Source organism: Lolium perenne, chromosome 1 (assembly GCF_019359855.2).
Source record: "Lolium perenne isolate Kyuss_39 chromosome 1, Kyuss_2.0, whole genome shotgun sequence".
NCBI classification, from domain to species: domain Eukaryota; kingdom Viridiplantae; phylum Streptophyta; class Magnoliopsida; order Poales; family Poaceae; genus Lolium; species Lolium perenne.
The window spans coordinates 253,557,709-253,584,699 of NC_067244.2; the positions used below are offsets into that span (position 1 = coordinate 253,557,709).

The 26,991-nt window shown below is 41.2% G+C and overlaps 1 protein-coding gene across 1 annotated transcript; it reads right to left on the reverse strand.

The window, feature by feature from the left end:
* Positions 1-487: 487 nt before the first annotated feature.
* On the reverse strand, positions 488-5,628 carry LOC127327658 (phytepsin). The gene is made up of 13 exons (XM_051354425.2): positions 5,556-5,628; positions 4,628-4,994; positions 4,426-4,486; positions 3,377-3,471; positions 3,159-3,271; positions 2,845-3,053; positions 2,699-2,763; positions 2,039-2,152; positions 1,871-1,935; positions 1,457-1,613; positions 1,254-1,373; positions 1,011-1,099; positions 488-800 (listed from the first exon to the last, which is right to left on the reverse strand). Exons 2-13 carry the CDS (start codon positions 4,982-4,984, stop codon positions 716-718), a joined length of 1,530 nt encoding a protein of 509 aa, XP_051210385.1. The 5' UTR covers positions 4,985-4,994; positions 5,556-5,628; the 3' UTR covers positions 488-715.
* Between the last annotated feature and the right edge of the window lie 21,363 nt (positions 5,629-26,991).

The following is a 26,991-nucleotide window of genomic DNA, read 5'->3' on the forward strand; positions in this document are numbered from 1 at the left end:
GTCGTTGTATCGCCGCCGCCGTCCGCCTCTGGCTCCCACCATGGGAGCGCCACACACCGCCACGACACCACCACAGGTCACCGGGAGCAGCCCGAGCTCCACCATGGCCGAACCCCCATGGGCATGGCGCCATTCTCCACATGGGTAGCATCTAAAACTAGGCTAGATCTGCAACTATACCTACTTCTACCTACTCCGGCGCCCATCTTTGACCTACTCCAGCCGGTTATTCCGGCGGAGAGGCCACAATGTCATCCTCAACGTCCGGAAAGGGTCGAACCCAGAAATTGAACTCTATTTGCCGTCTCTGGCATTGAGGCACAACATAATGATTTACTCTTCTCTACAGGCAGTGCTCTTAACTCAATCAAATATCCTTCATATTAAGACGTAGCTACCCAACGAAATACGGCAACAATTGACTGCCATCGAAACAGTAGGCAGTTTCCCATTCATACATTAGTGCACAAGCATCATACACCACAAGTTAGATGGCAAATGCTTATCACATCAACCCGTCAGTATCACAAACCGAACAGTGGCAACAAACACGTCCAGAAGCATTCTTGACAACTTACATCTCAGGGTCTTTGAAAACATCACTAGAACAAGTAGCGTATATATACACACATGGCCAGGTAAATACACGAGTTAAAAGGCTAGGTTCTCCAGGCACATGTGCTCGCCTCCGTTATGGGGCGCTCGATCGTCCCTCTCAGGCCGCCTTCGCGAAGCCGATCCTCGACTTGCCGTAGTCGAAGACGGTGTGGTAGGGGCCCATGAAAACATCACCCAAGATCCTGCAATTGGAAGATGTATCAGCTCCAGGAGCATAGGTCAAGCGTCAGAAGAAACAGGTAACTCAGTTGTTTTGTTTTCTGGTCCCTGTCCAGTGCTTGAGTTGGATTTATATTGTTCTCAAACGGATTTTGTTGTGTGGTGCATACTGATATGTGCTGGAACAAATGACAGTGAGAGGACAAGAAGCAGGAGCATAGTAGTTAGATTACCAGAGAGGACCGCGGGGAGGAGGGATGTCCATGGCCGTGAAACCACTGATACACTGGGCAGCAGCTCCTTCACCAACCTTCAGCACATACTGCAAAAGCAAAAAGAGTACAAAGATCAACATGGGTAAACTGAAAGCAGGTAGGCTGATTTGATGTGCAATCATTAGAAACGTAGAGGAAAACCAGATGGTAGGCATGCTTGTTAGGTCAGAAAGAAAGAAATGGAAGAGGAAAACCACGCACCTCTGCTGGTTTCAGTGCAAACTTCTTGCCAGCAATGGTGAACTCGATGTCAGGCATGGATCCAAGGCTTCCACAGTCCACAGCTGACTCTCCCATGGGACTAGGGAGACGGTTGCACAGCTGCAAAATTTGCACTGTTACACAATGCACAAAAGTAACACCGTACTGGTAGAACACCCTGTGAGAAATATAACTAATCTCACCTGATCAACGTAATCCAGTATGAGGTCCTGGGTCTTGTTCTGTGAGAGTTGGTTCTGCATCCATACAACAGCCATCTCACAGACATTGCACATGGGATCGCTACGGAGACCATTCGATTTCTCAGCTTCATCGTCGACTACGCTCCGAATTCCAGGACTGCGTGTTCACAAAGAAAGGTGAATCACAATAGTAGTGTAGAACTGTAGAAGTAACAAGTGAGTCACGATATTAACATGATGCAAAAAAGTCTAGACTGTTTGCACCTATTTGCTCCACCATAACAAACTTGGACACAGCAGTTATTAATACTTAATAATCATAACAAGTAACACATGACATCCTAACAAGCTACTACTCAAAAAAAAGATACTGTTTTGCATATTCAGAAATAGATCAGTGTTTGCAGTTCTCACCTAACACCACGAGTCCCGTCAAAGGTGCACAGACCAACCTGGGCGCAGATCTTCTTGGGCTGTGTCTGCAACATGACCCCAGAGCGAGTTTAGTCACACTCCTTTAAGAGGTAACATAATTCATTAATCCAGCTACCAAAATAGTTAACAGGCGTTATAGATACAAACCTCAGCTAGCAACAGGTCTAGGATCTGCTGTCCATATTGAGAAACAATTGTTTTGCACTCTTGGCTGACTACCCCAGCCGCACCAATCTTCTGATTAATTTCAGTAATAATGGCCTACAATGATGAAAGTAACTTGTCAAAACTCCTCAGTGTAACTCAATATGGGGCAAATAATACGAAATCAGTGATGAAAAGCACCATCCAGACTGACTCCAACATAACATTAAATTAAACTATGTGTAGGTTAAGCTTTTCTTTTTCAAATCAAGCATTTCAGAAGTTGTTTTCACTAAATTTATGGTGCTTCCCATGTATCTGATTTCACATAAGCTAAAGGTTTCTACAATGATTTTCAGCAAACTAAGTAAAGTGTTCTCTTTCCAACATTATAATTAGTAATTACAAGCTCAAGTACTATATCATCATATTTCTTAAGCACGTCAACAGGTGTCTCTAGACTGCAAATCTAGAAGATCATACAAAACAGTGTGTCTCACAGCCTCAGATCATTAATAAGATAATTGATCCAAAGTACATCAGCTTGAGGAGTAATGATATTTTAGTAGAATTAATGCCATAGAACACAGCAATTCCAACTGAAAAAAGTGGAGATCAATCACCACAGTGAAGATAAACTTAAATATAAAGAACATAACGTACTGTTGGGCCAGCAAGCAATGAAGTTCCAGAATCCGCAATCGCTGCACAACCTTTAGCGCAAAACCCTAAAAATGATGATGACAACGTGTAAGATTATCCTGATCTAGACAAAAAAAAAATTGAACATGAATACAACATTCCAGTACCTGTGGACTGTCCGCCAACCAGGACATCACCCATGTCAAACTGCCAATATCCCTTCTGAGTGACTGGGACGTATGTATGTTCACCCACGTAGTGTTTAGGATCCATTCCTCCAAAAATAATTTCACCACCTTCCTCATCATCAGCATGTCGGTTTAACCAGAATGAGAAAACAGGGTCGCTGACGAGACCTTGCTCCATCATTTTATACCTGCAAATTTTGCATTATCATTAGGGGACATGAATCTGCATGATCCATAGATAGGTATGACAGCAAAGCAGAAGAAATGAACAAAGACAGGTCAGATTGGCTTACCACACAGGTACAGCTTTCCCAACAGATATTTCCTGGAACCCAAGCCCAAGAATGCCATCGAACTTTGCAACCAAGAAAGTAACACCTGGCTCCTTTGTAGCTTCAATGAACTCCTAATACAGTGACCCAATAATAATATATTAACAAGAAAATATCCAATGCAATGCATAGGATGAGAGATAACCAACAAATTAACTTAGAAATGTGTAGAGACAAACCTGATTCTTCACAACTAGATCGCCTACTGTCACACTGTCCTCGCTGAAATACCCAGCAATTGAACCAGTGCCATACTGAATGGCAGCAGCCGTTCCTGATGAGATAAGAAGAGAAAACAGCATTGTCACAAATGTGGAAGTCTACCTAATAGAGAGATGAATTAATCAAAGCAAACATAAAAGAGAACAATGAAAAGCATAGAGAATCATCCATATATGAATCTGCAAAACAAAAAAATTCTACCGCAAAAACAAGAGGACTAAACATGATCCCAATACGTGGCTAAAGTTGCAATTTGCAACTGCTATTTAACATGGTCAACGAATAAAGCAAGTGTTGCAGCATTGCCATCACTACGTCTAACTACACAATAGGCACTACATCAACATCAGTTATTTAATAGCATCCTTTTCAGGGATGTTGCACCTAACATGAACTGAACACCTTTTAATGCTGCCCTAACAAGCAAGAATGATTCAATATGATAACATGTGACAAACTAAGACGCTACCTGGAGATGAAGCACATTTCAGTTCAACTATGAGACCGGCTGTAATACATACAACTTTTTAGTTATATGAAAATTAAATTGTTCTCGCTTGTAGACGGATGATGGGAAAGAGTGAAGTGCGCAAATTATAGAAGCGCGTGCTACAGTCACACTCTTAGGCCTTGTTTGGTACTAGTGTTTTAGTGGGGATTATTGGGGATAATACTCTAGAGTATTGGGTGAATCTCTGTTGTCACCCAATCCCCACAAAACCCCATCCCCAATCCACTAGGTAGGGGTAGAGTATTGGGGATTGAAAAAATTGCACTAAAATTTGGGAAAAAGTGGGGAAAAGTGGGGATTAAACTCGCTCATACTCTAGCACCAAACATGTGTTGGGGATAAGTGGGGATTTGAAGTTTGGAGCGGATTATCCCCGCTAAAACTCTAGTACCAAACAAGCCCTTAAAGAGCAGCTAAATTTTTACAGGAAGGTAGGCTGTGAGCTAGAGAACAAAAAGTAGCATGCTGGAGAGAGAGAGGTTTTTAGACGCTAACCATTCTTCTTGTAAGTGCTCGACTGCCCGGCCTTGTAGCGTGAGTGGAGGTAGCACGCAATCTGCATCGACAAACACCACCAAAAATAAAGTCAAACCTGGGCATCACAACAGACACCCAAATCTTACCCCCAAAAAAAGAAAAGCACCACCACCGACAACCAAGGCGGCGAAGAAGGAGAGGAAAAGGAGCAGGCACGCACCGAGAAGTAGCACTTTGCTGATGGCACCCAGAGGTTAGAGCTGCCGGTGTCGAAGATGACGGTGAAGGTCTGCGCGGGCGTGCCGATGCCGATCTCCCCGAAGTACTGCGCGTTCATGTAGTTCTTGAGCCCCACGATGTCGCCCTCGTCGCCGGAGTTGCCGCTGCCGCGGAGGAGGAGGGGGCGTGTCGCGGCGGTGGCCTCGTCACCGGAGAGGCGCGTGGCGACGCGGCTGCTCTGGTCGATGGGGCGCTTCTTGAGCGCAATCCGCACCAGGCCCTCGGCGTCGGAGGCGGGGAGGAGCGCGTGCAGCAGCACGGCCGCGAGGAGGGCCAGGGTGAGCCTCCGGGTTCCCATGGTCGCGAATCTGCAGCGAATCGGAAGTGGTTGACCAAAGTGTTAAGAGGAAATTTGGATGGATGCGAGACTTTGATAAATCGTCGCGGGGAAAGTAACAGAAGATGGAGGAGTAGTATTAACTAGTTAACTGACACTAGAGCTACTGGATCGAACACTGGCAAAAATGCAGAAATCAGTAGCCGGTGCAGGGGAAATTTAGGCGCGGAAACCACGCCAAAAGTAGATCGAGGGTTCAGCGCATGGCATCGAGACTGAAATCGGAACGAAATCGACGAAATCCACAGAAATCGGAGCGAAATTAACTCCACTGAACAAGCTGAACCAGCCTAAAATCAACTCGGAAAGCCTCGAACGCAAAACCTAACCGGCTAGCACTGAGCACCAAATCGGACCAAAACCGCCCCCTAAGAAAGAGACGAAATAAACGGGTAAAAAAGGCAGATCGCATCCTCGGACGCACTCCGCCGAGCAGATCCGTACCGAAACCCCGAAGCACGCTAGCGGCAGAAGCAGTCAAGCGGAGTCCACGAGAAGCGCACTACAGTGCGAGCGGGCAGGGAGAACTCACCAGAAGCCTGATGAGGAAGGGGAGAAGAGAGCGGAGCCAAAGCCAAGTGAGGCGTGCCGCGTGCGTGGAGCACAGGAAGGACCCGGCAGCTCTATATAAAGCGGCTCGGCAGATAGCGCTCTCCCTGGGCCGTCGGATGTTCGGTCGGTGCCGCTCTGGCCGTCGGATCAGGATAACGACGTTCGGTGCGAGCGAAACTGCTAGCTTTACCCCGCCAAGTAGTGCGTGCTTGCGCGAGGGAGGGGGTTACGCGCTGACGTGGCGTGCGGTGGGACTTCCTTGTTGCGGGTGTTCTCTCTGGAGATGGGGACGGGCCGAGGGAACGGATCGAACCTGGCCGGTTGCTTTGCGTGGAAGTAATACGGTTTCATAATATTCCTGCAAGTGCAGTTGTTAACTTGTTTTATTTGGACAAATGGTGTTGCTAAACTAAGATTAGCATCGTAGAATCAGGGGACAGGCTTTAAAAGAAGCAGGAGTCAGGACCATTATTCTCTTGTGTGTATTTGTGGGTTTACTTGCCTCGGTGGCTCATCTCGGCCATGGTACAGTTGGTGGATTTCGTCGATGAGTTTATCCACCAAAAGTCCACAGATTATTTATTAATTACTATATATTAGTACGGAGTATATATATAATATAATAGAGGAACCCCGGTGCTACATAGGAAGCTACTTAATTTTGTAACGAAAACCCACATTTCTAAGTTCCGCACGAATTAGGAAGAGATCATTCATACATAGCCATCTTTTCCCGAAAAACTTAGAGACTCCACTAAATGGTTTCGTATATGGCTATTTTGCCTGCAAGCAAAAGGACGCAAAGTTCTGAGGAATATTTGAAACTAACTTCATCCACCGTTGGATTGACTCAACTTGCACTAAACAAATGGAATAAGAGCAGCCCGCACGAATTTCTCTGTGGTTGTAATAATGCCTACAGGATTCTCAATTATATACACAGGTTCTAGATGTTGATTTGCACCTCCTTCGTTTTCAAAATAAGTGTCATGACTTTGTGTACATGTGTATATAAACTAATTTTACCTCCAATTTGGACGGGGTTTTGATGGTAGCTCTACATGCTCGGTATACAATGTGGCCTAGAACAAAAATATGCGATAAAACTCTCTCCGTCCCAGGCCGTTACAAACATTACAAGTTTTACCATGATTGGCGATTTTATGAACCGTCGAACCAGGCTAATCCAACGGTGGGAACATAGGTAGTACTGGAAAGTACACAAAAATAATTATTGAAAAGTACTGGAAAGTACTGAACTATTTTATTTATTGAAAGGGTAAATATGTCAGTTTGAGTCCACTAGCCACACCACCCGTCCCCTGTCGTCTGCCTCGAGACCCTGAATCAGCGGCTCAGCGCAACCACACCTGTCGTCCCTGTGCGAGGAATCGGCCCGAGCCTCGCCTTCGTCTCCATCTTCCCCTGTTTCCCGCCTCCGCTTGATCGCTGTGGTGACCCGGCATACCACTGCATGGTGTAGTATGCAAGTCTGATATAACACCAATGAAACACCGTTTCACTAGTATTATATCGCTCAGAGTGGTACAACAGAAACATATGCGGGTCCAAGGCATGTCTATAGAATTACAACTCTGACTCTGTTACAGAAGATCAGCATAGCCTCCTACTTTACAATGAGGTAAAACTGCAAATAAACTCCAGAAAAACGACTCATAGTCTAATCCTATCACGAACTCTATTTGTAGAGTATTTAACTAGCTATAGAGGCTAAGAATAGATTCTAGCTAAATAGGAGCTAGGTTTAGGAAGCTAGTTCCTTTCTATTGCTAATCTAGGTTTTCTCCTTGTTGAATGTGATATCTGACTCTCCTGACATTGTCCTGTCCCTTGAAGTAGTTGTTGACTCCTCGGTCTTCGAGTTGCACTGTAGATCCTCCTTCGATGCCTCCATACCTAAGCAGGGGATTTAAGAGTTGGATGAGTACGAGCGTACTCAACAAGTTCATTATAGGAAAGAGGTGTTTAATGCACTAGCTACAGCCATAGACCAGAAAGTCATAGGCAATGCAGGTTTTTGTAATCATTTCTTCAAAAGGTTGCTTTTATTCTGAAGAGCTATGTCCGTCAGCCTTCACCGGTTGACTAGAACTTCATGGAGTTCCTTTCCGGCAGCGTTCGCAGTTCCAAAACCCGGAACAGGGAGTGACAGGTCACGATTCATTACACTCTGCAGAGGTGTGTTGCTTTACCCATAAGAGATCTTAACCTTGGTGCCAACCGAGTCTATAGTTCTCGTCCACACTTCCTTTGGTGTGAGGCCCGGTATAAGGTCATAGCCAATCATATTCCTCCGCTACCTCGCACACCCACCCTTTGTTGCATGCCCCGACCCTGGGTCCTCGCCGGTCCCATTATTCCCATTTTAGGGTGGACCCCGACCACGACGACAGTCTGGGACTCGTTAACCAAACTCCTTCGCCGGTAGCTGCAACCCATCATAGACCACATTACCGTGGGGAATTAGAAGGGGATCCCCACCCTCCAGTTGTTCCGCAAGCAGCAACCGCTACGGTAAGCAATTTTGCAATACCGTGGGGAATTAGAAGGGGCTCCCCACCCTCCAATTGCTCCGCAAGATACAACCGCTACGGTAAGCGCATCCGTTGATGTACAAGAGGTGGAAATACGATTGACTATTCCGTCCCACTCCAGATCTTATGGTTAACACGGGTATTACGGCACAAGAATCACTGGACGACATTTGTTGTTTAATCCTAGATGGATATAAGCCCGTGCAATGGAACCTCCACCATATCAACACATACCATGGTTCCATTGCCCACCACATAGTCATATTCATAGTTATGAAAATAGTATTTTTGATTTTTATGCAAGAGTGATAAGTATAGTACTTTGCAAGTAATTTGGTAAAAATACTCAAATGACATGAGCAAGCGATCAACTTGCCTTTCTTGACTGCAAGATTATGCAGTCAAGGGTCTTCGATACGTAATAACTCCAAATTCTGAAATAGCATCATCGTCCGGTAAGGACGATGTTTAAAAGATTGGCAAGGATGCAATAATGCATAAGTATGAGATGCAATCGCTCTAAGCGTGACCTAACCCCGATGATTTAGGATTAGTTAGTTGAAATGATTTGCTTAGGGTATGTTGCACTTTTAGAGTGATTCACAAACAAGGTTCTTATTCAGGGTTGTGTTGTTTTAGAATCATAAGCAGGTGGTAAAATGCATAGTAATAATCATACACATCCAGGAATAGTAGTTGTATAATAAGTAAAGAGCAGTTGTCAATTTTAAGTCTAATATTGCATGGTTGATGATTACTTATTATATATTTCAAAAGAATAACTTTTGAAGAACATGTTCTTAAATAAAGAACAAGTATGATAATTAGATTGGTGGGGTTCTATGGTTGACTATGATTTCATCTAGTTTCTGGAGTAAGTATTAGATGGATCACAACCTAGTTGGATTCATCAACTCCAAGGGCTTGTAAGGTTGAGTTAAGCCTAGACATCTTGAGCAATTTATTATAAATAGTTGCTATCAAGGTTGGTATACCTTGCTGGTGATAGCTGGTTATTGGTTATAGGTCCTATTAGGCAGGATTGATGATGATTCCTTATTTTCTTCAAAATAATAACTTTTGAAGAACATACTTTTTAAGTAATAAGAAGTATTACAATTTAGGGTTGAGGTGGTCTAGGTTTTACTATTGGATCTATTAAGTAAAGAATAGTTGGTTCCTAAATAGGATGGTTCTTAATTATGAAGTACTTGTAGGGTTTAGTGGACTATGGTTATGTAATGATAAACCTTGGGTATAGATGCTATTGGAGTTCATCACAATGGTGTGATGCTAATTAAGGTTAATTAAGGATGAGATCCTTGGTGATAGAGACTAGGTTTGATCCTACTTGATTATCTAAATAGGGTAGGTGTGCATACATGGAATACTGAATTATGGATAATAGGGCTCCTATATTTTATGTGGACATGATCAAGCACTATGTTACTCATTATGAACCTATGAATGAGATAAATTATAATGACCACATGTTTAACCTAGGTTTTAGGTTTAGAAGCAAATTAGGGTTCACATGTATTAATGGAGCTAGGGTTCTTATTTGGATTAGGGTTTTAGGAATCACATACAATTATGAGGTTGTGTTCTTTATTCAATATGGAATTAGGGTTTCTTAATCACCATATAGTTATTAACTTGATAACTTCATTATAAAGTTGAAGTTATTAATAACTTTGAATTAAAAAGACTATTGGATTTGACCTTTTCTTATTTTTAATAATTAAGACAATTATTAATTAGGGTTTAAATCCTCCTATTGAGGATTTAATAAATTATAAGCAAAGGAGAATTAGTTTTAATATTTTACTGATTTGCTTACTGGTTTTTATTATTTTTAGAAGTTTTTCTTAATTATTGAATTTTAATTGAATTTAGAATTAAATTTAAAGGCTTAATTAATAAGTATTAAATAAGTGAATTTTTATTAAAAATAAAAATTTCATTTTATATTTTTATTGGATAGGGTTTATCTTTATAAGAATTTTGATATCTTATATTTATTTTTCTGAGCTATATTGGATTTTCTACAATTTGTCAAAGTTGCAGCAAATTTCTGGAATTGAATTTAAACAGAAATAACTAAATGCACCCGGGATTCTACCCAAACCGTCACTGGTTGGTGGGCCATCGGCCAGGTCATCTGCCACGTCGTATTTGACCGAGTCAAAATCATCGACGTGGCTGACATTCTGATGGCCGGCAGCGGCGAGGGTCGATCGCCGGTGATTCCGGGCGCGCGAGGATGGGCGACTGGTTCCATTCGAACCAGCGCACCACGAGGAGCCAAGAGGTGGCGGCGCCGCTCCGGTATGGTCACCGGAGCGTGCTCGGCGGCGAGGGGCGGCGGCAGTACTCACGGGCTAACGGCGTGACGGTGCTACGGCGATCAATTGAGCGAGCTAGGCATGCTGGGGAACTCAGGAGCTCACCAGGATCACGACGCGCGTGACGGCGAGGCTTGCCGTGGTCTGGTTCGCCGGAATCGACTGCCCCCGTCGTCGGGGAAGACGAGCTTGACGGCGGCGCTACAGGTCTCTCGGGGCCGATTCCTCTTGCAGACCGAGCATATCAAGGACGGCGGTCTCAGTGGTGGTAACGGCGAGGCTCAGGGATGCTCCGAACGACGGCGATGGTCGGCGTCCGAGCGGCTAGGGTTTCGGTTTGGGGAACTTTTTTACAGAGAGAGGGAAGAACTCGGGCCAGTGCTTGTGACGGAGCTTTTATAGGGCGCAGGAGCAAGCCTCGTCACAACGCCGGTGAAGGAGAGGGCGCCAGCGGCCAGGAGAATCGATGCACGGCTTCGTGCTGGCCTCCACGCGAGAAGAAGATGAGGACGAGCTCCTCCTTTTTATTTTTCTGCCGAAGGGGTACGTGGGCTGTTGTTGGGCTGTGCTGGCCTGATGTAGTTGGGCCAGTAGTTGGGCTTCTGGTGGCTACGGTGGTCAGGTGAGTCTGCTAAGGGTTTTTCCCCTTTTTCTCTTTTATTTATTTCTGTTTTTTTTATTTCTTGTTTTCAATTCTGTTTTGAATTCACACTTAAATTATTTTATATTTTTCAGGTCTTGCTTATTTCATTCATACAAGAATTAGTTCAAGGTACTTACAAATTCTTGAGTGGTGTATTTGCAGATTTAATATAATACTATAACATTTGTTTATTAATTAGTATGGGTATGTGAATTTCAATACCCCTATGGACATGAGTTTGAATATTATCTTTGGGAATATTCAAATGGTTTTCCAATTAGTAGTTTTCTTACTTATTGATATACCTTGTTAAATTTGGTATTGCTTTGCAAGAAACAAATTACCATGTAAAGCTTGTTTATGGAGTTCCAATGAGTAAGTGACTAGATGGCATGATTTCATGTGCTAAAAATATCTCTAAGGACTTGATCTCCCATTTGAGATTGTTGATCACTTACACATGAATTTATGTGAGCATCTATTAGTTAAGGTCATGTGGATTTGATTATAACCATATTGCAAAGGTGGTACTGGATTAGATTTAATAACACCTTTTGAATGGCATGTGGTAGACATTCCTCTCATCATGGTTGGGTCTGGTTTTATATTATGATCACCATAGTGATACATAAACTAGGGTTGAGATATAACTCTGGTTTATGGAATTGGAATGACCTCATATTGCATTTGTTAGGGTTTAATCTCCCCTAACCATGGTAATATGGTTACTTTCTTAATTGTTATTGTTCTCCTTTAATTACTAAGGAATTGAGAACTGGTTTTATCTTCTACCAATTAACTTCCATTATTATCCTCAATTTATCATTAAAGTAACTACATTGATTATAGTTCTTTTTATAGTTAACTTTGGTTAAATGGATGGATGGTTTCTCACCATATAAAGTATAGAGTTTTACTCTAAAGGTTTTCTGGTGGTTCTGAAATGAAGATAAGTAGAGTGTAGATATGGTAGGATTCTACTTATGATCACCAAGTGATTTATAAGTTAAGGTTGGGATATAAGCCTAGGGTTGCTTATTAATTATCTCCCTATGATTTCATGTGGTAATGGATATCTACTTATTCTAGTAGGGTTTAACTTATCCTCACATATCTCAAGAGCATGATCATGGATTAGACATGATCAACTTGTTCTTAATATCATTACCTCAAGTTCTTAGGTTTATGATCATCACTCAATTTATAATGATCAGGGTTTGGCTTCCTAAGGATCTCTCATTAAATGGGGTTCTCACTTCCATGATCAAGCATTGTCTTGATCAATTAAGGTATAGCACCTCTCTTATACTATCTTGGATGAACATGGCTATGGTTGCCTCTATAGTTACTATCCCAGGAGAATGCCTGAGATATCCACTTAGAGTTCTTCTCAAGGAATGATGATTTACTCATCTGGATATATGGATAGTTCTCTCCCTCACAATCAAGTGTTGGCTTAACTTTCTTGAGTGTAACACCATAGCTTGAGTTCTCTCATATAGGAATAGTTATTCTAGGGTTTAGGGTGTTCTCCTAATATCTCCTTAGGTATCTAGGCTCAAGTTCCACTTGTCTAGCTTAATTGGGTTAGTCTCTTCCTCACCTTATCAATTCATGGATATGGTATTATTCCATGTGATAATAGGGTATCTCACCACTCCAAGATGAAATGGTTTACAACCTAATACTGTAATTCAAAGGTTGTCCTTTATTCTTAAATAGGTAAAGCTTGGATTAGTATGAATGGTCTCTCTCATTTGGGATGGACTTGAATAATATCCTAAGGCTATTCTCCAAAGACAATGATGTGGTCACCATCATCTATGGTTAACATAGATGGGTTCTCTCTCTAGGAAATATCTTGAGTAATATCCTAGGGTTCCTCTTAAAGATAATGATTTGAATACTTGGATGTATATCCAAGGTTTAGCTCAATGTTTGTTATTGCTTCTCTAATAATTATTATAGAACTCTCACCTCTATAGGTTTGATGTATAATAGTATGGAATGGGGAAGGATACATACTTCTAGAGTTGATCTCCTTGTCTTATTTCCAAGATTGAAATAGAATGAATACCATGAGGTTCATGGTAGGATCAAGGATTAGTTTAAGACATGGAAAATATAAGTCTAGAATAGTTTCTCCTTTTGATTGTTACTTGTTTTGCAATTGAATAGATGTTCATATTTTATGGCAAGGATTACCATATTATGATCTTTTATAAGATCAATCAATTGATCCTTGTTTAACGTGTTGTTGTGTTAGTTTTAATTCCATTTGATCTAACCCCTCAGATCAAATCATCTCTACCCAAAACAAGGTTTAACAAAGGTCACATTGAGGTTTATAGCGCTTGACTTGATGAGCTACTTCAATTCCACCAAGGTCAAGTGAAACTTCAATTACTGTGACTGTTTTACTTTAAAGCGCGAAAATTCCCCGGATTTTCTATGCATGAATGCAATGCACACGTCTGTTTCCTCTATTTTTGTAACCCCATTACCTGGGATATTACAGTCTCTACCCCTTAAACTAAACTTCTTCCTCGAAGTTTGACCTCTCTCACGTTTCGGAGTGTGAATCTGACTTGTGCAGACTACGACTTTTCTCGAACTCCGTATTGATCTTACTGGATATAATTGAATATATCCCTTGTCCAGATTCTTCCTGGAATCCATTATGATTTGTCTCTGAACCATGGCTCCTTACTTCAATTCCATGATTTCTTTTAATATCATAATCTTGTTTCCTTTCCCATTGAAGATTCAATGATTGGGACTTATTCTGATGCTGCTAGTCTCAACTGAAGACTAACTTAACAACATACTCCTAATTGATAAGTAGGTCTTTGTTTTCCCTTACTACCAAAACTGCAATAATGGTACTTGGTAAGGTACTTACCATGGAAATGATTTTGACGGTTTCTTTTTACTAAGAAGGTTAGACTCATTTAGCCTATCCAATCATGGTTTATAGTTGATACCTATAACTATTTTGGGTTATTTAGGTTCCATGAAAGGAATCATTCTATTAGTCTGTGGTTCTGGTATGGTCAATTTCCTTCGGTCTTTGACCTTCTTGAGCTGTATTTGGTCTATGGTATTTTCTTCGTCCAACTTCTTTATGCTTAACTTACTTGAGCTTTCGTACTTCTGAGTAAATACTACTCACTTTCTCAAGTTATAGTACACTTCTTACTTCCTCGAGGTATAAACCTCGGCTTCTGGTCTGACATACTTCTGAAAGTAGTGTTCAACAATCTTATGAAAATAAGATCGAACTTCCTCTCAGTTCAGACCTTCGGCTTCTATATAGCTTAAAGTATTGAGTTACTGTACATCCAACTCAATCTTTACTCTACCCCTTAGAGTTTTCTTATGGTCTTCAACTCCTTTTCTTCCAACCATTGGATTGATGGTTAGAATATTGGTCTATGTGTAGCTTATGGTTTGTACTTCTTCTAAGGTTTCGCGAAGAATCTTTGTGGTGTATCCACTCATTTGTGGACATCCAATATGAATCCTTCGACTGAATGTTTATAAGTCATAGTTATTTGATTGACAAAATTTTATTTGTTCACCACTTCTTGGTACAGATAATCCAATTACGGACTACTTGATACCAATTGTGGCTATTTGTTATCTAAAGATGGATTCTTGTATAGGTTCTAATCAACTGGACGAGACATCCTCTACTTTATCTCGCAGTATTGATCTTATGCCAACTGTGGTCTTCTGTTACCAACTGTGGTCTTCTTATATCTGCTATGGTTTCATAGGTCATCTTCCTTCCTTCAGGGCTTATTTTGCAAGAGAACCACTAGCTGACACTATGAATATAGTATCCTAAGTGATTTCCCATGCATTCTCTCTTCCATAATAATTATGGATCTGCTTTAGCTTCACCATAATCATTATATTTCTCACCTTCATGCTTCTTATGTACGAAAGTACTCCTCAATTGAGGTAAAGCATGAATTTTGATTGGTACTTCCTTCCAAAGATTGTGGTTGCTTCCCATAACTTTACTTCCTTTCTCTGATGAACCTTCATCTTGTCTTCGGAATCTTCCAGAATTCGTCGCTTCCTCACACGAATACTACTGCCCTCTAGATCTATAGCATCAGGTAAGAACTCGATATTGCAACATGCATTTGCATATCAAAGTCAAACTTCATGTATGGATCTAGTCAAACAATGAAAATCCAATAAAATCCAAGAAGATTCAGCTTTGTGCGTATAATACACATCATCATAAGCCTGAAGATAATAGTTGAGTAGGACATCTCTAAACATCAGGCTGAGATGTGTAGTATATAACACCACGTAAGATAGGTTTATATCGTGATACTTAGCACGAATATGTGGGTTTCTAATATTTATCTCAACATTTACCTTAATTGCACATTTGCAATGAGATAAACTTGAAACAAAATGGCCTAGGATAATTAGAGTTAACCTAGTTTTGTTTGGAAGTACTAACAAAGTATTATACCATATATAAGTGCTATTGAGGACTATTTTGTATGATACCACTAGTTCAAATATGGCTACTCTAAACACATTACTATTGGAATGTAGCTCCTATACTTTCAAGTGTTTCTACCATAATCCTATGGTCATGATGTGTTTGGCACACTTCCCATGGTTGTGGAACACAATTCTTGCACTATTGTTGAACAACTGGTTTCTTATTGTTCTCCTCCTAATTATTTATGATGTTCTAATACATCATATAATGATTCTCAGGTGAATCATATATGATTAACAACTCTACCATGTAAGTGGACAAATTTTATTTCTATCTCTCTTCCTTACCTCCCATGATTGACTCATCATGGTCTATACTACCTCATATAACTCATAGTTATCACTTACTATCAACTGATTCACAAGTTTGGATAGGTTTTACTTGCCCATTACTTGTCTTGGTATACACCTTCTAGTAGGATATCTATCTTGTATACATATCTTTATCACTTGATATTACTCTTATTACATGTCTGGATAACTCTTACTTCACTATAACAAGTGTTGGTACACATCTTCCAATAGGATATCTTCCTTATGGTTGTATCCTCTCTTTGGACTACCATGTATTGTATACCAACTATGATCTACTCATCTATAGTTTTGAGGACTTAATGATGTTCTACATACTTGGGATTATCTAACTTCACTTAGGAAAGATAGATAAGAAAGGTTGACTTAAGTGTGTCAGGATTATTCTCAATTGAATATCCATCTCAAGTCATAAGAAGATTTGGTTCAACTAAGACAACTTCCTATAGACACTACCAATCCTATAGGTCTCCTTTAAAGGGTTTTAATCCTAGGGTCAAAGCATTTGCTCTGATACCAACTGTGGTGACCCGGCATACCACTGCATGGTGTAGTATGCAAGTCTGATATAACACCAATGAAACACCGTTCCACTAGTATTATATCGCTCAGAGTGGTACAACAGAAACATATGCGGGTCCAAGGCATGTCTATAGAATTACAACTCCGACTCTGTTACAGAAGATCAGCATAGCCTCCTACTTTACAATGAGGTAAAACTGCAAATAAACTCCAGAAGAACGACTCGTAGTCTAATCCTATCACGAACTCTATTTGTAGAGTATTTAACTAGCTATAGAGGCTAAGAATAGATTCTAGCTAAATAGGAGCTAGGTTTAGGAAGCTAGTTCCTTTCTATTGCTAATCTAGGTTTTCTCCTTGTTGAATGTGATATCTGACTCTCCTGACATTGTCCTGTCCCTTGAAGTAGTTGTTGACTCCTCGGTCTTCGAGTTGCACTGTAGATCCTCCTTCGATGCCTCCATACCTAAGCAGGGGATTTAAGAGTGGGATGAGTACGAGCGTACTCAACAAGTTCATTATAGGAAAGAGGTGTTTAATGCACTAGCTACAGCCATAGACCAGAAAGTCATAGGCAATGCAGGTTTTTGTAATCATTTCTTCAAAAGGTTGCTTTTATTCTGAAGAGCTATGTCCGTCAGCCTTCACCGGTTGACTAGAACTTCATGGAGTTCCTTTCCGGCAGCGTTCGCAGTTCCAAAACCCGGAACAGGGAGTGACAGGTCACGATTCATTACACTCTGCAGAGGTGTGTTGCTTTACCCATAAGAGATCTTAACCTTGGTGCCAACCGAGTCTATAGTTCTCGTCCACACTTCCTTTGGTGTGAGGCCCGGTATAAGGTCATAGCCAATCATATTCCTCCGCTACCTCGCACACCCACCCTTTGTTGCATGCCCCGACCCTGGGTCCTCGCCGGTCCCATTATTCCCATTTTAGGGTGGACCCCGACCACGACGACAGTCTGGGACTCGTTAACCAAACTCCTTCGCCGGTAGCTGCAACCCATCATAGACCATATTACCGTGGGGAATTAGAAGGGGATCCCCACCCTCCAGTTGTTCCGCAAGCAGCAACCGCTACGGTAAGCAATTTTGCAATACCGTGGGGAATTAGAAGGGGCTTCCCACCCTCCAATTGCTCCGCAAGATACAACCGCTACGGTAAGCGCATCCGTTGATGTACAAGAGGTGGAAATACGATTGACTATTCCGTCCCACTCCAGATCTTATGGTTAACACGGGTATTACGGCACAAGAATCACTGGACGACATTTGTTGTTTAATCCTAGATGGATATAAGCCCGTGCAATGGAACCTCCACCATATCAACACATACCATGGTTCCATTGCCCACCACATAGTCATATTCATAGTTATGAAAATAGTATTTTTGATTTTTATGCAAGAGCGATAAGTATAGTACTTTGCAAGTAATTTGGTAAAAATACTTGATACGTCCAAAACGTATCTACTTTCCCGAACACTTTTGCTATTGTTTTGCCTCTAATTTGTGTATTTTGGATGCAACTAACACGGACTAACGCTGTTTTCAGCAGAACTGTTCTGGTGTCTCGTTTTTGTGCAGAAATCCAACTTTCGGGAAAATCCTCGGAATTTATGCAGAAGGCCCTATTTTCCCAGAGAACTGACGGAGCCAAAAGTACAAACCAGGTGGAGGCCCGAGGGCCCCACACCATAGGGCGGCGCGGCCCAGGGGGGGCCCGCGCGGCCATGTGGTGTGGCCCCCTCGGCCGGCCTCCGACGCCTTCCTTCGGACTATTTATCGGCCTCGACCTAAAAACGCACGGGAAGAAGTCGAAGTCGCCAGAAACCCTCCAAAACGCCGCCACATCGCGAAACTCCGTCGCGGGAGCCAGAAGTCTCCGTTCTGGCACTCCGCCGGGACGGGGAATTGGAGGAGATCATCACCGCCATCACCGCCAACGCCTCTACATCAACCAGCCATGTTTCCCCCATCCATGTGTGAGTAATTCCCCCGCTGTAGGCCGAAGGGGATGGTAGGGATTGGATGAGATTGGTCATGTAATAGCATAAGATTGTTAGGGCATAGTGCCTAGTGTCCGTAATTGGTACTTTGATGATATTGTTGCAACTTGTTATGCTTAATGCTTGTCACTAGGGCCCGAGTGCCATGATCTCAGATCTGAACATGTTATTGCTTCATCAAGATAATCATTGTTTATGGCCTTACCTATAAGTTGTATACGCATGTCGTTGTCCGGAACCGATGGCCCCGAAGTGACAAAAATCGGGACAACCGGAGGGGATGGTAGTGATGTGAGGATCACATGTGTTCACGGAGTGTTAATGCTTTGCTCCGGTACTCTATTAAAAGGAGTACCTTAATATCCAGTAGTTTCCCTTGAGGCCCGGCTGCCACCGGCTGGTAGGACAAAAGATGTTGTGCAAGTTTCTCATTGCGAGCACGCACGACTATATATGGAACACATGCCTATTGATTGCTTTGTACTTGGACACCGTTTTATTATTATCTGCAAATGCCCTGCTATGATTGTTACATGAGTTTCTCTCATCCATGCAACTCCCGTCATCCGTCCCCGTGCCTACAGTATTTTAATCCTGCTGTTTACTAAAATCACTACTGCTGTCTCTGTTACTCTGCTGCTGTTATTTCACTACTGCTACTGCCATAAAACTGTTACTACTGATAAACTCTTGCGAGTAAGTCTGTTTCCAGGTGCAGCTGAATTGACAACTCTGCTGTTAAGGCTTCCAAGTGTTCTTTGTCTCCCCTTGTGTCGAATCAATAAATTGGGTTTTACTTCCCTCGAAGACTGTTGCGATCCCCTATACTTGTGGGTCATCAAGACTATTTTCTGGCGCCGTTGCCGGGGAGCATAGCTTTATTTGGAAGTTCACTTGGATTAATATTGTTCGCTGCAAATTCTCCATCATGGGTAAACCTCACGATACTAAGGTCGCCATATTACCATCCACTACAAGAAAAGGTACAACTCTGAGTACCTCTGCTGCTCTTGATTCACCATCTGTGATTGATAAACTTGTTTCACCGCCGCATGCTTCACATGCGGGTACTTCTGCTGAATCTGAAAACTCTCATAATATTGATAATATTTCTGCTGTGCTTGATGATAGTGGTTCATTGGGATCTTTTCTAGATGCTACAATTGCTAGGTCTAGACAAATTGAAAATACTGAAACTCCTAATGCTACTACACCCGTTAGTTCACACGAACTTGATTATTTTAGTGATGATCTGATGAAGATTATGTGGAGCTTAATGATGATTTTATTGAAAAATGCAATGCTACTACTGATGCAAGAAAAATTAAAAAGTTGCTTGCAGAACATGCCGTTAGATATAAAGCTGTCTCTGATCCTAAATTTGCCACATCTCCTATAAACATTAAGGATAAAGATTATGATTTTTCTCTTGATCTATCTCATATAGCTATTGTTGAGAAAACACCCTTTTGTGGTACTGAAAAAGAAAGTGTTGTTGAACACATGACTGAGTTATCTACTCTAAGTAGCTTGTTTTCTGATGATGTCAAGATGCGTACTTACTTTGTTGCTAAAATCTTTCCATTCTCATTAAAGGATGACGCTAAAACTTGGTATAATAATTTGCCACCTAATTCTATTAAAAGTCCGAAAGAATTGCTTGATGTTTTCTTCCGTAAATACTTTCCTGCTAGTGCTCAACATATTGCTTTGCAGAGAATTTATAATTTTGACCAGGGAGATGAAGAGAAATTGCCTGAGGCTTGGGCGAGATTTTGCTCTCTTATTAGAGCTCGGCCTGATCATGATCTGGAAAAGCATGATTTACTTGATATATTTTATAGTGGACTAACCATTGAGTCTAGGGCATACCTGGATAGTTGTGCTGGTTTTGTTTTCAGGAAAAGAACTCCAGACGACGCTGAAGAATTATTGGCTAAAATAAGCCGGAATCATGATGATTGGACTACGCCTGAACCAACTCCAACGCCAATATTGAAGAAGAGGGGTTTAATTAAATTGAATGATGAAGATATGAGGGAAGCCAAGAAGTCTCTCAAGGAGAAAGGTATTAAATCTAAAGATGTGAAGAATCTACCTCCTATAGAAGATGTATGTGAGATAATTCCCCCTTCATCCATGATTGAGGTAAACTCCCTTCAACGATTTACTAGGGAAGATATTCCGTATTCGAAACCTCCTGCACAATGCTTAGATGAGTTTGATAATTATATTGTTAAGCAAGAAAACTTTAATATGAGAGTAGAGAATCATTTAATGGAAAATTCTCGAGCTATTAGTGAATTGCATGATATTGTAGAGAGAACCTCCAATGATGTTAAGATGCTTGTTAAACATTTCCATATGATTCAAACTCAAATTGATCAACTCACTAAAGTGCAAAATGACTTGTTAGGGAATAATTCTAAAGAGAAACATGCTTATGAAGTAACAACTAGAGGTGGTGTCTCTACCCAGGATCCTCTATATCCTGAAGGGCATCCCAAAAGAATTGAACAAGATTCTCAACGCATTGAACCTAGTGCTCATTCTAAGAAGAAAAAGAAGAAGAAGCATAAAAATGTTGTAGAATCCTCTGAACCTGTTAATGATCCTAATAGTATTTCTATTTCTGATGCTGAAACTGAAAGTGGTAATGAACATGATAAAGATAATGATAAGAATGATGCGCCTGATAAAGAAGAGGTTGAAGAAGAACCTAAAAAGCATGCTAAAAATAAAAAGTACACTAAAGAAGATTTTATTGCTGAGAAACATGGTAATGAAAGAGAACCTTGGGTGCAAAAGCAAATGCCTTTTCCTGCTAAGAAACTAAAATCAAAGGAAGAAGAACACTATAATAAATTTTGCGATTGGATGAAACCTTTATTCTTGCAAATCCCTTTGGTGATGCTATTAAATTGCCTCCTTATTCAAAGTATATGAAAGATATTGTTACTAACAAAAGGAAAATCCCCAATGAGGAAATTTCCACTATGCTTGCTAATTACTCTTTCAATGGCAAAGTTCCAAAGAAGTTGGGCGATCCAGGTATACCTACTATTCCTTGTTCTATTAAGAATAATTATGTTAAAACTGCTCTATGTGACTTGGGAGCCGGTGTTAGTGTTATGCCTTTTTCTCTTTATAAGAGACTTTATTTAGATAAGTTGATACCTAATGATATATCTTTGCAAATGGCTGATAAATCTACTACTATTCCTGTTGGTATATGTGAGAATGTTCCTGTTCAAGTTACTACTAACTGCTTGATATTAACTGATTTTGTTGTGTTGGAAATGCCTGAAGATGATAATATGTCTATTATTCTTGGGAGACCTTTTCTTAACACCGCAGGGGCTGTTATTGATTGCAATAAAGGAAAGGTTACTTTCAATGTTGATGATAGGGAGCATACCGTTTATTTCCCCAAGAAGTTTGATAAAGTATGTGGAGTCAATACTATTTCTAATGTGAGAACTATCAAAGTGGGAACTATTGATTGTCCTATATATGAGCCTAAAGAAGAATATCAAACTCTCGTGATTGGATCCATATCAATACAATTCAAGGTAACATGATTGATTTGAGGTTTATTTCTTCATATGCTATGTAAAATTTATTTGGTGGCAAGACTTGATCAACCTTGTTAACAAATACTTTTTATATGCATAGAGGAGGTAAACAACATCTCTTTCTTCCTCCACTTGCTCTAGTTGCTGTAGCACTTTTAATTTGCAAAGTTCCTTAGTTAATTGGAGATTTCAAAAAATTTCCTGGCCAGTAATAATAAACTAAATACCCAGAAATGTGCATTTTTCAAAGTTTTCAAAATTTCACAAAAATTATACCGTTGGTCCTATTTTTCGACGAGGCACCTGGGAGCACCAGAGGATGACCTATGGGGCACCAGAGGGTACCACACCACAGGCCGGCGCGGCCAAGGAGGTGGGCGCGCCACCCTGTGGTGTGGGCCCCTCCTTGCCCCACTTTGCCATCTCTTTCTCCCAGCACCTTCTCTCTCCCGAAAAAACTCGTACCAGGTTCCTCTCACTCGCGTTTTTGTTCCAGAGCTCCAGATTTCTCGATCTCTTTGCTCAGCCCAGATTTCTTGCTGAAATTTGGCACAGTTGCTCCTTGGTATGTGACTCCTCCACCCATCCAAGTAGAATTTTGTTTGGTTGAGTATATCTTGAATATTTTGCTGCTGTAGGTAACATGTTTAGTGAGCTTGCATGCTTGTTCTAAGTGGTAGAAACTAGTTTTGATGCATGATTAGTACTCTAGCAAGTTCCTATGGTAGTTTCCCCCAATTATATGTCACCAAATCAAATTTTTATATTGTTTGTTGAAATTTCAGAAAATGGAGTGGAATAGATATCACTTGAACCAACAAGAATTGGAAGTCCAACAAGTTATGAGAGTCAATCGTGAAGAGGGAGTATACCCCTCTTACTACCCGTGCGCGGATTTCATGAGAAGCGCGGGAATATTTGAAGATGTTCAAAGCCTAATTTCTCGTGCAGGGCTGAGTGATTTTGTTGAAGGAGAGCCAAGACAATATGCAAAATTAACTATGTCTTTTGTGCAGGACTTTAAGTTCAATTGGTCGCGATCTAACCCCACGGTCCAGTATAAAATTTACAATAAAGCTGTCAACTTGCCATTCAGTGATTTTTGTACAGCAATTAGAGTACCGCAATGGGGATCATGCGAGAAGATAAGGGGATCGCCGCAAGAACTCTTAAATCTCTTCAAGATGATTTGCTATGGAAGGAGTTTCTCAGGGGATAATGGTAAAATCACTAGTATTCAGCTCCCGGTTATCCGCTACTTTGCCTATTTTATTACCAAATGCGTCCTTGCTAAAAAGATTGGTGGTAAACTTTCTATCCCGGATTTGGCTTTTCTAGCTGCAGCACTGCAAAATAGTAAGACTTATAATTTGGGGGCATTGATAGCTTATAGACTTGCTACTAACCGTGAGAAAGGTGGAATTTGTGGAGGTCTCATTGCCTCTCGTTTACTAGCTTTTCATAATGTAGAACCTCATCATTTTGATATTCCATTCCCCATAGAAAAACTTGACATAGCCTCTATGATTAAACATGAATTTGTTTCAGATTCCTCCAACTTGGGTAACCTGTTTTACAAGATGACATTTTATAAGAAAGTCTGGAGAATAACTAAGAAAACTGAGAAACTAGTAAGATTGCCTGCGCCTGTTTTGTCTAACCTTGATTCCAGGGGAGATTGGTCGGTCACAGAAGGTGCACTGGATGCACACATAGAGAGAGGAGGTCAACATGCAAGAGACGACACGGATGTCGAGGAGCACCTCGACTCATCATCCGATGCAGCAAGTTCCTCGCATTAACATGGTGGATATGCGGAGCCTCCACGCTTTTCTTCTGCACAGGAACTTTACTATGACTACTCCTTAGACTACCCACCGGCGAGGAACAACGACCCTCGTTGGGGTTGAACTCCACTTAGGCCAAAAGCCTAAGCTTGGGGGGAGGTATACCGGCATCACTCATCCTTTGCATATTATGGTTGCTGGATACTTGTACATACTTGTTTTGTTCGTTTGAGTGGTTTTCTAATGAGAGGAAGATGATATTTGGGGAAGTGCTGCCTGAAAACAGATTCTGGAATGTTACCGTAAAAATTCTCAAAAATAGCCAGAGCGTCATTTTGAGCTGACAATTTTTGTGCAGGTTCCCCAGGTTGTTATCTAACTTTCATTAGTTGAACACTTTTCGATCTGAGCAAAGTAAGATTTTTGTAAAAATCGATTTCTGTACTTCTATCAGGTTTTGGCAGATTTCTGTCATCCTGTTGTTATGTGTTTCTTTTAGTTTGCTATTTCTTGTTTTCGCTTTGTTTCTTTCCCAAAACACAAAAAGACCAAAAATATTTCTGTTGTTTCTCTTTACCATTTGTTTGCTTTGGTTTCTTGCATTTGCTTCGTTTCATTTGCTATTGCTAGTTGCTATAAGAAAACCCAAAAAGATTTTGCTTTGTTTGTTTGTTTCCTCTTGTTCTTGTTCTCAAATTCGAAAACACCAAAAATATTTGCTGTTCTTCTTTGGTTTTGTAAAGTTCTTTATGAGTTCAATGGTCTTCGGTGGCTGGAGCGTGGTTTTCATTTCATATTATCCAAGCTGCACAAGTGAAAAGGCAATAATGACGATCTACGACAATTTGATTGTGGTGAGAGGCTGGTATGAACTCTATTTGTTTTCATTTTTGTACATATACTCATCCATGTGAGCATGTTTAGCTGGTTCATGTGAGGTATATGTTATTTGAGAAAGTCTAGTAGTTTATGATCTCTCATGATTAGCTCCAATCTATTAATATGAGTAGCATGTCATGGATATTTGTTGCATTGTTTTATTCATAAGTAAGTATGGCATTGTGGTATCCTCCTCTGAATAATTCATTTATATCGACTTGGCACATGCTCACGCATGCATATGACTGAACCAAAGTCAATTAAGCCTCGATGATTTATATTGCTTCAGAGTTCTTGTATCACTTTTATGCCTCTATTAATTTATTTTGCCGCAAGCATGATTATGACAGTTACTGCTCTCTTGATTTGTCGCTCCCTAGTCTATTGCTAGCCTTCACTTGTACTGAGCGGGAACGCTGCTCGTGCTTCCAAACACATGAAAACCAAGTTGTTCCAAAAGTGTCCACCATAAATACCTATGCATGGCATTTCAAACCATTCCAAGTAAATTCTCGTGCGCTACCTTTAAAACCTTCAAAATGCTTCTCAATTTGTGTTTATGTTTTATAGCTCATGAGGAAGTATGTGGTGTTTAGCTTTCAACCTTGTCATTTACTTTTGACGGACTCTCATATGGACTAGTGGCACATCCGCTTATCCAATAACTTTGCAAAAAGAGCTGGAAATGGGATTCCCAGTCCCAAATTAATTAACTTAAATAGACACTCCTCCATGGTTTGTGATTGTTGGACGGCACCCGAAGGATTCGGTTAGCCATGGCTTGTGTAAGCAAAGGTTGGGGGGAGTGTCATCATCATAATAAAACTAAAATAAAAAAGGGGGCACTCCTTCATGGTATGAGATTGTTGGCAGGCACCCGAGGATTCGGTTAGCCATGGTTTGTGTAAGAAAGGTTGGAAGGAGTGCCAAATAAATATGCAATAATTCATGGGAGCCGCTCTTAAAAGTCCGGTTGGCGAGGTAGTTAGTGTACCCATTACCATTCGTTGACAACAACAAACACCTCTCAAAATGATTCTACTCCTGATTTCAAAAATGAAAAGCTCTAGCGCATGTTAATCCCTGCTTCCCTCTGCGAAGGGTCAATCTTTTACTTCTATGTTGTGTCTCCATTATTTCTTTGAGCACTTTCTTGAGAGCACAACTGTCATTCTTAGTATAATATGCTTGTCTCAAAATATGATTGATTGTGGTATAACTTTGATGCTTTTATCTTTGACAATCACTACTTCTAGTCTTTCTATGAACTCCAGAGGTGCCCGGGCATTTATGTTTTGCCAATCAAATACAGGCAAGCGAGATACCACTTTATCATACTCTCTTATGAACATTGCAATCTTGCTTATATACATGATTCATGATGCTTATTATTAATTGTTGGTACCTCTTCATGATTGACATAGCTGTTAGATGATCTTATTTGCATGTATCTCATTATGAATTGCTTAAGTATTAGCCATAGCATGAGAATATATACATCATATGAGCAAATGTGTTCGTGAAAGTTCTTTTATCGCTCAGTTGTTAACTGAATTGCTTGAGGACAAGCAATAAGCTAAGCTTGGGGGGAGTTGATACGTCCAAAACGTATCTACTTTCCCGAACACTTTTGCTATTGTTTTGCCTCTAATTTGTGTATTTTGGATGCAACTAACACGGACTAACGCTGTTTTCAGCAGAAGCTGTTACAGTGTCTCGTTTTTGTGCAGAAATCCAACTTTCGGGAAAATCCTCGGAATTTATGCAAGGCCCTATTTTCCCGTAGAAGGCGACGGAGCCAGAAGGACAAACCAGGTGGAGGCCCGAGGGCCCCACACCATAGGGCGGCGCGGCCCAGGGGGGCCCGCGCGGCCATGTGGTGTGGCCCCCTCGGCCGGCCTCCGATGCCCTCCTTCGGACTATTTATCGGCCTCGACCTAAAAACGCACGGGAAGAAGTCGAAGTCGCCAGAAACCCTCCAGAACGCCGCCACATCGCGAAACTCCGTCGCGGGAGCCAGAAGTCTCCGTTCTGGCACTCCGCCGGGACGGGGAATTGGAGGAAATCATCACCGCCAACGCCTCTACATCAACCAGCCATGTTTCCCCCATCCATGTGTGAGTAATTCCCCCGATGTAGGCCGAAGGGGATGGTAGGGATTGGATGAGATTGGTCATGTAATAGCATAAGATTGTTAGGGCATAGTGCCTAGTGTCCGTAATTGGTACTTTGATGATATTGTTGCAACTTGTTATGCTT

Bases quoted from the DNA above. Each gene is read 5' to 3' on its own strand.
- LOC127327658 (XM_051354425.2), bottom strand. From the start codon at position 4,984: ATGGGAACCCGGAGGCTCACCCTGGCCCTCCTCGCGGCCGTGCTGCTG. The intron at 3,472-4,425 runs GTTAGCGTCTAA...TTATCTCATCAG, and splicing joins GAGCACTTACAAGAAGAATG to GAACGGCTGCTGCCATTCAG. The intron at 1,614-1,870 runs GTGAGAACTGCA...GTGAACACGCAG, and splicing joins GACGGGACTCGTGGTGTTAG to TCCTGGAATTCGGAGCGTAG.